At 41.2% G+C, this 12,726-nt stretch overlaps 1 protein-coding gene across 3 annotated transcripts in view; it reads left to right on the forward strand.

Moving 5' to 3' along the window:
• The window catches only part of Slc38a6 (solute carrier family 38 member 6), a 58,056-nt gene that overhangs the window by 4,480 nt on the left and 40,850 nt on the right, over positions 1 to 12,726 (forward strand). For 2 of the 3 annotated variants that reach the window (XM_051195990.1, XM_051195991.1), the window contains exon 3: positions 759 to 832. In XM_051195990.1, coding sequence (XP_051051947.1) covers positions 759 to 832 — 74 coding nt within the window. Of the gene's footprint in view, positions 1 to 758; positions 833 to 1,916; positions 2,018 to 12,726 lie in introns of all 3 variants that reach the window. The other variant, XM_051195992.1, reaches the window with a different exon arrangement.

The raw sequence follows: 12,726 nt of genomic DNA on the forward strand, positions 1-12,726 counted from the left end.
TACAGCACTGACGTGGGCTCACTGTGTCAGGTCAAATGTCCCTTTTGCTGCTGTCAGACTGTTATTTTGTGTGTCTCCAATGTCAGTTTAATGACTGCTTGCTACTTACTAATAAGTATTTCATGAGTCACAGAGAGGATTTCTGTAAGTCTTGAGTAGTACAGTGGGCACAGTAGTATAGCTAGAAGCCTGCCCTGCCAGAGTCTTCCCAAGAATAAGCAGGAATCATTTGTGCTGTTTGTTTACACTGGTTTTTAAATTATGTCATTAGAAATGTGTTCATTGCATTGTTTGGGTTTGAGCTGGAAAGAGACGTATGTTTCGCAGAGGCTAGAAATCGCCAGCCATCTTGTTATTACAGGTAAAGCACTGGTTAATGGGTCCACATCACTGGAAGGGGAGGGTGTTGGGGAGATGGGGTTAAAAAGAAGACACTGAGACTTAGAGCAGGAAAAATGAGTCATTTAAAGGGACTGTGTATATATCACAGAGCACTGAGCTGGTCATCAGCAAACAGTGCAAAAGGAGGAATTTGGGTTTTAAGTGAAGTTTATTTCTGTTGACTTCTCTTTCAGTTTTCAAAGCATTGTATTTCATTTAAGCACGTATCGGTAAATTCAGAGCAGTCCTTTCCTTAATGTCTGTAGTTCTATTAAAAGATACTCCCTATGACCACCTGACTGAAGAAATCTGTAATGAGATGTCATGAAAAGAGCAAGTTCAGGGAAAACCTAATCGTGTGTTATTTTATATTTTAGTTTCTTGCTGCTGTTAGTTGCTTTCCTGGCATCTTACTCAGTCCATCTCCTGCTTAGTATGTGCATTCAGACAGGTGAGTAACCTACCATGCTTTCACTGGATCCAGTCTCTTGAGTTTGTATTTGCATAAGAAGTGAACATCTGGGATCTAAAGGCTTAGGGTGAAGGAGTAGCTTAGTGGTGGCATATATACTTTGTAAACACAACCAAGACACTAGCTTGGAACTCCAGCATCACACTCACCCAGGAATCTAATTTCCAATGAGCATTTATCATCAGTGGTGTGGTGATCAGCTTTGCTTTCTTGATCTGAAGGTGAAAGCTGGTGTTTTTGTCAATTATCTTTGGATTAGATTTGTGTTGAAGTCCAACATAAGCTTTATCTCTGTATGGCCAAGCTCGGTTTGCTCTCACTTCGTCTTGTGGCTTCAGATTTACAGAAGCAGAATACATATACAAAATAGATTTTTAAAGTGGGATTATTCTAGGCTCAAACAGATGAGAACCCTAAAGGTAATTTTTGAGAATTTTAAGACTCTTGAGAAGAGAATTCTAAAACCACCATTCTATTTTATTTCCCTTGTTTATGCATCAGAAATTCCTATTTTGTTGGATTTTTTTAATGAACAGATTTTTGTAACAAGTCACCTAAGTGATGCTTATCCAAAACTACCTTGGGATTCATAGGTGAAAGCTGCAGCTCATATCAGTAGTTGGGTTTGACCATCAGGCTTCCCAGTGCATGCCTCTGCCCTCAGGGTGAATGTGCAGATAGATAAAAATGCCAGAAGAGTATAAGGTAGCAAGCTGTTATAAGAGCATTTGAATTCAGGAATATACCTTCAGACAGCATTTGTAAATCCTGCCAAGAACATCAATTACAGAATTTCACTTCTTTGCATGAAAACTGTTCTTTAAATTAGTATAGGTCTTCTTAGCGTTATGATGATATATTCTTTTAGTAAATGCCACCATGTGTGGCTGTCAGCTTCAGTTATTTGAGAGTAGTATTTGAATTTATGGAATTTTAAAAATAATATTAATTTTATCCTTTGGACCATTTACCCTTAAATTTCTGACACTGTTGTTCTGTAACTCTGGGCACATAAAGTGAAGACATCTGTTTCTTTCCCTTTCCTTTTCTTTTCCTTTTCTAGCCTGCTTGGGTCCGTGAACTAAACTCTCATGGTTCTCCACTCATATGCTGCCCCTGTCTCCGCTGATCGATTCCTCAGTCATTGTAAAGCTCTCAGGACAGGTAGGCTGCTTCTCAGTGTGTTCCTGTGAGACTGGAGAGGAGCATGTGGCTAATTTCCCCCTCTTAGTTGGCTGTCATAAAGGGTTACTGTGTTCAAGCTGGAGTCACTTGTCAGAAAAAAAAAAAAGGTTATTTTAAGTCTTTATAAAAGATAATGTTTTTCTTTTTCTTTTCTTTTTTTTTTTTTTTTTTTTTTTTTTGTCTAGAGTTAAAAGATAAAGGGGAAATTTCCTGTTTATAAAAGGAGAGGGTTTTTTCACATGAAACTCTGGTACTTGAAGTTTTAAGCAGGGTTGTGGTCTGTCGGGATATCTCTTGGGACCTGAGAAGGCATGTCGAGGTGCATATACCCCCAGCCTTAGTGTGCTGACTGTAAAATGGTCTTGGCAACACTTTTTTCCTAGAATAAAACAAAATCATGACTGCAAGGTGTCAGATCCAAGGTGAAAGCTGAGCTCCCACTGGGACAGAACCTCACAGGACTGCAATGTCTTACACATGATGGAATCTCAGAAGCAGTGGCTGCTGGACATTCTGTGAAAACATGGCTTATGCTCTGGGGTTAGAACAGTTGCGCTCCCTCGCCTGGCTTCCACGTCACCGCCAGGAGGGGATGAGTGCTCTGGAGCACTGCATTGCTTCCGGCTCCTCATCCCACAGCGCACCACTTATCACCAGGGTTGCCTTCAGAGCCTTTGGCTTAATGATGTTCTGATAATTATCTCAATTATGTCAGTTATTTCACGGGTCTTATGTGCCTTTCATTCCCCAACCTGCACCCTGTCTGTCCACTTACTGTCCGGCCGTATGCTGTTCCCCAACTCTTCAACACCCAGTCTTCACGGTGGGAAGCATGGCAGCCACCAGACAGCAGGCAGAAAGCAAGCTAGAATGGGTCTGATGTGGGCTTCTGTCGCCCCGCGACACATCTCCTCCAGCAAGGCCACACCTCCTAACCTTTTCCAAACAGTTTCACCAACTGGAGACCAAACATTCAAATGTACGTGTCTATGGGGGCATCATTCTCATTTTTAAACCACCACAGTGGCCCTGGCTGGATTCTAACTTTCTTTTCTTCTTAAGATGTATTTATTTATGTCTTCTATGTACATTGGCACTTTGTTGTTTATGTCTGTACACAAGAAGAGGGCATCGGGTTGTGAGCCACTGTGCAGTTGCTGAGAATTGAACTCAGGACCTCTGAAAGAGCAGCCAGTTCTTTTAATTGCTGAGCCAGCTCTCCAGACTGGCTTGGGACGTCCTATGTAGCCCTGGCTGACCTCAAATTGGCAGAGTTCTACCTGCCCCTGCCTCCTAAGTGTTGGCATTAAAGGTGTGTGCCATCATGCCCAGCCCTCTTTCCTTTCTTACCTGCAATGACAACTCTAGCGTCTTTAAGAATAGCATTAGTTATAGTGATTGTGTGTGTGTTCAGCAGTGTCATAACCTTCTAACATAATGTAACCTAACAACCTCACAAGGCAGATTTTGTCATATGTGTTAGAGATTAGCAAAATGAGACAGTCAAAGATGAAGTGTGTTTACCCAGGGCTGCACAGCCAGTCAGTTGGTTAGAAGAACTGGACTTGTACTTCATAACCCCAAGTCATACACAGTCTGCTGCCATTTCCCACCATGCAAACCTTCAAGCTTATTTTCTAGAGGAAGTGAATGAGTTCTACATTTGACTGTGAGTCATCTTCCTGACGGCAGAATGTAAGTGAACATCAGCAGGCAAGCGGAGGAAGACACATGATAACCATTCTAGAATGCTGGCACGGGCATCTCCTCTCACTGGGGATTAGAGGAGTACTTGGTATAGAATTTCTTCTGCCCAAAATAAAATACCTCTAGCTACAAGTAATGAGGGCACCTTTCAAGAAAGACATGTCTTCTTCCTGTGTGACCGTTGTGTGATTAAGCCTGTCACTTAGTAAGCCAGAGTTTCCGTTTATCCTGTCAGTACCGTACAGTTTGTTAAGGGATAGCTGAGGGACTGGAGTGGTAGGAAGCAGCTGGTGGCTGCTCCCTGTTCGGATCTTTCAGGTTCTTACCCCAGCGTTTGACTCCGATTTTGATTTTGTTTTGATAAAGCTTAGTTAGATTAATGCTTCACAGTTCAGAAAAAGATTCATGCTAAACTAACCACAAAAGGGGTGTGTGTGTGTAATGGAAACAACAGTGGGAATAAATATACTTAGGTGACAGATCCAGAGTAGTGTCACAACAGATGCTACAATGATGGGAACACGAGGAACCACCTTCCTAGCCACCCTGGAATAGAGTTGGACAGGCTTTGTTTTGTTGTTATTTATTCTTACAAAACCATACTTTACCACAGGGTCTGCCAGGATTACCTCTCTCTGCATTTACCCAAAGACTTTTATATATACACAAAACTTGTATATAGATGTTTATAGCAATTTTATTTATAATTTCCAGGCAGTGACCAAAATACCCTTTAGTTGATGAATGACTAAGCAAACTGTGACATTGAAACAAGAGGAAAAAGTGTTTTGTCCTAGTAAGAAATGAACGTCCAGACCCTGAAGTAGCATGGAAAAGTCACAAAAGCATGTTATCAGGTGAAATAAACCATATTCTCCAGGGTTCTGCTTGAGGTATGTGTACACAGAAAACGAAGCCCATACCTTGTGGGAATAACCTATGCTACTTGTTTATTACCGTGTTCTTCACAATGCTGGAACATAGATAGGAACACCCTGTGTGTCTGTAGGTAGATGGATAAGCTCTGGTCTGTGTGTGTATTGGGATATTATTCAACCTTTAAAAGCAGGCTCAAAGGGGGAAATCTTGCCAGTGCTGGGAGCATGGGGGAGCCTGGAAGACATTATAATGGAAGATATTATGATAATGAGAAGTGAAATAAGCCAGACAGAAAGAAAACCTGCATCCGAACTTGCACGTGGATGCTAAAAAGGTTTGGTTAAAAATAACAGAATAAAACTGTCAAGGATACTGGAGGAGGGAGGAGAAGATGGTGAGTTCTTGATTGCCGGACACAAAGTTAAGCACGATAAGGAGTCTAGAGACCTGATGTACAGGGTTGGTTGTGGTTAACATCAAGTTTGTTGGAAATTTGCCAAGAGGATAGATTTCGGTTCCTCTTAACCAAGAGAGAGAGAAGGAAGAAAAGGTAGAATGGATATGATTCTTTCCTTGAATATCATAATTTCAGTATTTATATCAAAACATCATGTTGAATACCTTGAATATATACAATTAGGAGAAAGAAGAAACCAACCAGAGAAGATTATGTGACATTGTGGAAGAGGTAAAACTAGGAAGAGTAAAGAAATGGGTGGTCACCAGGGGCTAGGGGAGAAGGATGAATGGGTAGGAAGAGCATAGAGGATGTGTAGGGCCGAGCAGAGGTGCCAATGATAGCATAATGGTGGAATTACATTCTTAAAGATCCAGAGTGTCCAGTACCAAAAGGGAACCTTCGTGACAGCTGTGGGTTTGTATGATGTGGGCAGGGCAGAGTTCCTCAATAATTACAAATCCTGCTCTGCGGCAGGAGGGTAATTATGTGTAGGGCAGGAGGTATATCACAGCCTTATACTTTCTTAATTTTGCTGAGGCCCTACAAATATAACCAGTTAAAGAAAAGCTAATAGAGAGAGAATAATACAGGAACAAGATGGGAAGTAAAAAATTAATAATAATGCATCCATAAAAGTCCATGAGGCCTCAACCCTACATAAAGAAGAACAGTTAACTAAGGGATGCTGAGAGTGGAGAACAGGTCACTAAGGGATGCTGAGAGTGGGAGAACAGGTAACTAAGGGATGCTGAGAGTGGGAGAACAGGTAACTAAGGGATGCTGAGAGTGGGAACAGGTAACTGAGGGATGCTGAGAGGAGAACAGGTAACTAAGGGATGCTGAGAGTGGGAGAACAGGTGACTAAGGGATGCTGAGAGTGGAGAACAGTTAACTAAGGGATGCTGAGAGGAGAACAGGTGACTAAGGGATGCTGAGAGGAGAACAGGTCACTAAGGGATGCTGAGAGGAGAACAGGTGACTAAGGGATGCTGAGAGTGGAGAACAGGTGACTAAGGGATGCTGAGAAGAGAACAGGTAACTAAGGGATGCTGAGAGGAGAACAGGTAACTAAGGGATGCTGAGAGGAGAACAGGTAACTGAGGGATGCTGAGAGGAGAACAGGTGACTAAGGGATGCTGAGAGGAGAACAGGTGACTAAGGGATGCTGAGAGTGGAGAAACAGTCTTCCCCAGAGAAGAGCACACCAGCTGTTTATCCAGTACCAAACGGTCAGCCCTAAAAACATATATACGTGACATCATATAGACTAAGCAGATTGTATTTATGTGTTTAAGAATGTAGATGTGCATACATATATGTATGTAACAACAGTCAATGAAAAAAGAGGTCATGAATTTGAAAGAGAAGGGGTGTATAAGAGGTTTTAGAGGGAGGAAAAGAAAGGGAGAAATGATGTAAAGAAATAAAGAAATAGGTTTTTTTTTTTTTTTTTTTTTTAAAAGAGGATCAGCAAATGAGGGTCTCTTCCAGTCTAGAGTGAAAACATAGATTCTGAGATTTGAAATGAAAACTAACGCATCCTTAAAGAAGAATAAGATAGTATTAAAGGGTTCAGAAACCACAAGTACCATATAAGTTAGAGAAAGGAAGAGAGGGAGGGAGGAAATGACAGAGAAAAGGAAGGGAGAAATAAAATTATGCTTGTGTTGGATTGGAACACTTAAAGAAATTTTCAGGGATTGTTATAGAGTGTTTCGGACCAAAAAAAAAAAAAAAACTTGAAAATGGGAGAAAAATCCACCACCATCCCACCTTGAATGTGCCCAGTCTCAACTGAAAATAAAAACAAAAACATAAGAAAGTTAGAACAGTCCAGGAAACCAACATGCGAACAGTAGAACTCCCACAGAAGGAGGTGAAGGGAATGATAAAGTTGTCAACAGAGCAGTGCAGAGGAGCTGGTGTGACTGAAGAATACCAGGTTCCGTGATAAAGTGCTCCTTCTGTATAACCATAGTGAAATAATTCATCCTAAATGCATTGTAAATGTTGGAAGCCAGTTTAAAGGGATGGCATCTTAGACCTTTACACAGTAGAAACAAAACCAAAACGATCAAGAGCTCTGGGGAAATAACTTGGTTAGAAGGGTCTGTTATGAAAGCTTGGATCATAGCACCCATGGACAAGGCCAGTGTCCTGCAATGGCTGTAACCTGAGCTCTGGGGTCAGCAAGAAACTCTGCCTTCCACACCCAGTGTGTGCACCCACATGCTGCTGTGAGCACACTACACATGCATACCCCAGACACACAACGAGGAGACAGAACCCAAGACCCACAGTAGCAAAGTCTTCACAGGAACTGTAAAGTGAATGACAGAACAGTCTTTTTGCAATTCCTGGGGAGGAAAAGGACCCTAAAATAGAAGTCCCATCCCAGCCAAACTCCTAGGAATGTGAAGTTTCAGTAATGACATTTCACACACGCAAGGTCTGAGACGCAATCCTTCAAGAACACGTATGTAATGATGAGCAGTAGAGGGTCCGGCCACCAGCCTCAGGAGTGACAGGGATAATGGTGTCCAGGAGAGAAGGAAAGCCAGCTCTCAGGACAGTGGCCGCACAGCAGGTCTGAGCCTCTCTTGCCACTGTCACAGCTCTTTCCACAAAGGCCCACCTCTGCTGTCAGATCAGTACTGCATCCAGGGTCATTTGCAGGGTGGCTAGCGCTAATTTCCATGATCAGAACTTGTGGAGATAAGAGGCTGGGTTGGTGCCAAAATCTTAAGAATAAACAAGATGGAATCCAGGCAGCAACCCGGGATAAAGAAAAGAGATGGGCTAAGCAGGGTGCGGAGTCAAAACAGGATTGTTAGAGTGACGTGAAGAGTGAAGGGGGAGGAGTCTGCTTTGGGCCCCTTGGTTAGTAGCAAGATCATTAGTGGAGGTGGGAACACAGAAGGCAGAGGTGGCTCAAAATTTAAAATCAGTTCACTTCGGCTATGTGGACTTTGAAGTATATGTGGATAGACTGATCCTAATTAGACCTGAATCCAGATACTTATATCCAGACCACTAGCCATCATTTTGATAGCATCTACCAAGTCTGTGACACAAGGGCAGTTAGTGAAAACTGGAGATAGGTGTTGAGTGGAAGTATTAGAACTCTGGAGAGACTGAATCTTCCTAGTTCAAAAATTAACATATATGGCAAATATTGTGTAGTCAGCTAGGCGCAATGGCACATGCCTATAATCCCAGACTCAGACGGCTAAGTCAGGAGGGTCCAGAGTTCAAAGTCAGCCTGGTCTACAGATGGAGATCCTGAATGACAACTAAATGACAAGTAGTCAGAATATCCTTTGAGCTTACCTGATATAACAGAATATTTAAACAGGATATATTTGTATGTTAAACATCCACATAGCATTTTCAAGAAAGCTGACCTCTGAGGCTTTTTTTTCATTCTGCCCAGCATTGGTCTTGGTATCCTGGCAAGATTTTGAGTCACTTTTAGGTCGTATCAAATTCCGTATGAGACTGTGAGAGACTCACTCGGAACAGAAACTGGTGGAGTTGCAAACAAGGCATATTTCCCAGATCATAGCACTCTGGGAACACTTGTTTATTAGGAAAGGTAGTCAGGTATCTATATTTTCCTCTGATTTTTTTTTGGGGGGGGGGACGGGGAGATTAGTGAGACTTAATTGAGTGAATCAGTTAATTGAGACAGCTTCAGTGGATTAGTGTTCTTGTGTCCTGCTTTTTATTACTGATTCTCGACTGGGCGTGACCTCTCCCCCAGGGCATCTGGCAGTAGCTGCAGACATTTCTGGTTATCATGCCCAGGGAGAACAGTGCTATTGTATCCAGTGTGAGAAGGCTAGGGATCCTGTTGAACATCGCATAGTACACAGGCAGCTTTATCCGACAGAGAACTGTGTGGGCTAGATTGTGTGTCTGTTGTGTGTTCCACCTATCATTTTACCTGGTGTTAGGCTGACTTTCTTGCCAGAAGCTAAACTTTCTGCTGTTGCTTAGGGAAGAATGGGTGTGAGTTCCTGCAACATTCATTTTATGCATGTGTGTGTGTTGAATGTGAACTTGTGTACCACGGTACATGTGTGGAGGGCAGAGAATAACTTCATGGAGATGGGTCCCAGGGATGGAATACCTTCTGAGCCATCTCAGTGGCCCTCATTGTTGCCTTTATTAAAAACTACATGCTTGGAACTGGAGACAGAACTCAGGGGTTAAGAGCACTGGCTGCTATTCTAAAGGACTAGGTTCAATTCTCAGCACATATAGGGTGACTCACAATAGTCTGTAACTTCAGTCCTGGGGAATCTGATGCCCTATTCTGGCCTCTGCAGTCACCAGGCACAATCACAGTGTGCTGATGTACATGTAGGAAATTCTCATACACATAAAATACAAATGTGTTGTTTTGGGACAGGTTCTGATTATGTAGCCCTGGCTGTCCTGGAACTCACTGTGTAGACCAGGCTAGCCTCTAATTCACAGAAATCTACCTGTCTCTTCCTTCCAAGTGCTGGGATTAAAGATGCGCACCACCACACCCAGCTAAAAATAAGTATTTTTATTGACCTAATAATATGTACTTATAAATGTGGGAGCATTCAGACTTATAAGGGACCTGGAGAGTTTCTCCCTCGTTCTTTCCTTACTTTTTTTGGAAGTTGCCTTTCCATGTTTAAATTATAACCTCTTATTGAGGTTTTCTTGTCAACTCTTTATTGAAAACAGTGAAAACTTAGCTTAGGTATACCAGATACTCCCCTCCCTGGTACTGAATTCCACTTCTACTCAGTAGCTCACCACTCGTCATTTTACATGTAACTACAAAATATGTAAGTCCTTATTTTTGTTTCCATTGACTTTGGAAAGTTCTTTTAGCTGTTTTCTCTCCTTCCCATAGAGCATATTTTACCCTTAAGTCAGTGGTTCTCAATCTTCCTAAGCTGTGACCCTTTAATATGGTGTGGTGACCCCCAACCATAAAATGATTTTTGTTGCTGCTTCATAACTGTAATTTTGCTACTGTTATGGATCGTAATGTCAATATTGTTGAAAATAGAGGTTTAAAGGGGTCATGATCCACAGGTTGAGAGCCATGGCCTAATGTTGTCAAGGTAAAGAACATTTATTTTGTGTTTTGTGATTATTCTTAAACTGTCCATTTTATATGTAGATTGAGTTTAATAATTGGGAACCAGTGCGTCCATTAATAGGCTGTGACTGTGTAAATTATTCACTGCACAGTTAACTAGTAAATTGGGAATCTGGAACATTCCTACACATGCAGAAATACAGACTCTGTTGTCAGCTGAAAGAATGCCACTCGTATTCTATCATTGTTTTCTTTTAATGCACAGAAAGATTGTTAATCATGCCATATTCAGTTGTCACAATGGCATTGAAATGTATATTAAGGTCAGAAGTCTTAAAATTAGTGAATATTCAAGAACAGAATGTCTTCCATGTGCTGTTAGAAAAAAAAAAGGCAAGAAGAAAATGATGGAAAACACAAGAAAGAAAGAATTTCAGAATAATAAGAATACTTTCCAAATGGCCAACTTTCTGAGAGTTGAACTGTGTTTGGATAACTTGTGTCCCTCAATCCAAATCCAAAGATAATATTGCTTCTGCTGAAACTTGGGCTCATACTGTAACCAGAGTTTATTAATTGTCCTATTTCATTGAGGAAAAAATGCAAAGCAGACAGAACACTGGAGTAACTAGTTGGAAATGCTCCACTATTTCATGGGAAGCAGCTTTCCAGCAGTTCCTGTGAAGGATGTGAGTCTTGGGCCTCACACACTTTAAAGGAAAAACTCCCCATTTACAGATGAAGACTTAACAGCCCCTCTATTCCTTCAGAGCACAGCACTGATTTCTTTTAATATCAAAAATAATTTCTGAGGTGCATTGCTAGTGATTGCTTCAGCTGTTAAAAGAGGTTTGCTTCAAGTGCCATGTGTAGAAGACTCTGTTAGTTACATAATTAATACCATCCCCATTCAGTAGGAATATGCTACTCCTGTAATTGGTTATCAGCATCTTACTTTTGTGTCTATGAAGCATTGTCTAAATGTTTATAATGCTGTAAAGTATATAGAGGGGTGGGAGGATGAAAGGATGGAAGGAAAGAAAGAAAGGAAGGAAGGAAAGAAAGAAAGGAAGGAAGAAAGAAAGGAAGAAAGGAAGAAAGAAAGAATCCTTGCTGGTAGATAAAGCAGCACATTACTTAGCACTAGAAACAATTAAAAGTTAGTGCAACTGCGAGCTCTCCAGTTTATAGAAGAGTTGGAGCTATTGAAGTATTGTTTGGTTTTTGGTTTTGAGCCAGTCTAGGAGGGTCTTGCTCAGCTTCTCTCAAATTCTTGGACTCAAGAGATCCTCCTGCCTCAGCTTCACAAGTGGCAAGGATTACAGGCCTCTGCCAATATGCTCAGCGTTGTGGTTCTTAAAAGTTAAGTTCCACCTTTGTTGTTCAAGTCATTATAAAATGTTTGAACTCCTCCTTTCCTCCAAAATACAGAAAGCAAAAGAAAAGTGACTGAAGACTTACTCACCATTTGCCTGTTTTACTTAACAAACTATGTTTGAATCCTGGTTGGTTGGTTGCTTGTTTTGTTTTTTCATTTAAAATACTATTGTCATTTTGCTGTTATTATAAACAGGCTTTCATGGTTATAGTGTTCCATAAGGGATACCCACCATGATTTACTTAACCACCTTACAGAGCACTGAGGCTAGCTCTGTTTTTCCAATGTAAATCGTGGCATGATTAAATATCTAATGAGTTCCCCAGTTTTATTCTTATCTCCTTGGATAAAACTCTCATGTTCGAATGTTCTAATATTTTAAAGGCTCATTGTTGAAACTGCATTCCAACCATCAGTGCAGTTTTATATCTCACCAGCATCTGAAGAAACTGCCCAGGCCACAGAACAGAACTTGAGAACCTTTCACAAGGTTGTCTTGGTTCATGTGCTGAGATGTGGGAGAAAGCCCTTGCTGGCTGTGTCCACGGTCCATCTTAGCAAAGCCTCAGAGCAAAGCCAGAAGGTATTATTCATATTTATGATCTTGGGCTGGGGAAAGTGCTTCTAATTTTTCCAACACAAAAGAGGTCTGGTGACAGTGACAGACTGAGCAAGGCCCAGACATGCTGACGATGGGAAAGGCTGGAGCGAGGGTTGGAGCACTGGACTCGGTCTCCATTTAAAAGCCTAGTGCTTTTCCTCTTTCAGCTCAGGACGTTGTGGTGTGTAGAGATATTTTTATGAAGCCAGAGGGCAAGTTCTAAATTGCAAAACTGTCAGAAGTGACAGCTAAAACTGTCATCATTAACCTGTGAGGTTCTCTGTTTCCTGGCACAAACAAAGGTCAAATTTTAACTTTTAAAATTTAGAATAAGTGCTTACTGTTTAAATTAGAATTGACATATCTGCTTTCCTTTAAAATTTTTCAGTGTGAATTTTCTTTTTTAATAATAGGTATTTGCTTTTCCTGTGTACTAGATATGCAGTCAGTATGTACTTCCTACTATTTTAAATATAAAACAAGGCTGGAATGTAGCTCAGTGGTAGAGTATGTATCTAGCATATGAAGAACTTAGTTTCAAAACCCAACATAAAAACAAAAATTAAACAGCTAT

This window comes from Phodopus roborovskii, unplaced genomic scaffold, assembly GCF_943737965.1.
Source record: "Phodopus roborovskii unplaced genomic scaffold, PHOROB, whole genome shotgun sequence".
NCBI classification, from domain to species: Eukaryota; Metazoa; Chordata; class Mammalia; order Rodentia; family Cricetidae; genus Phodopus; species Phodopus roborovskii.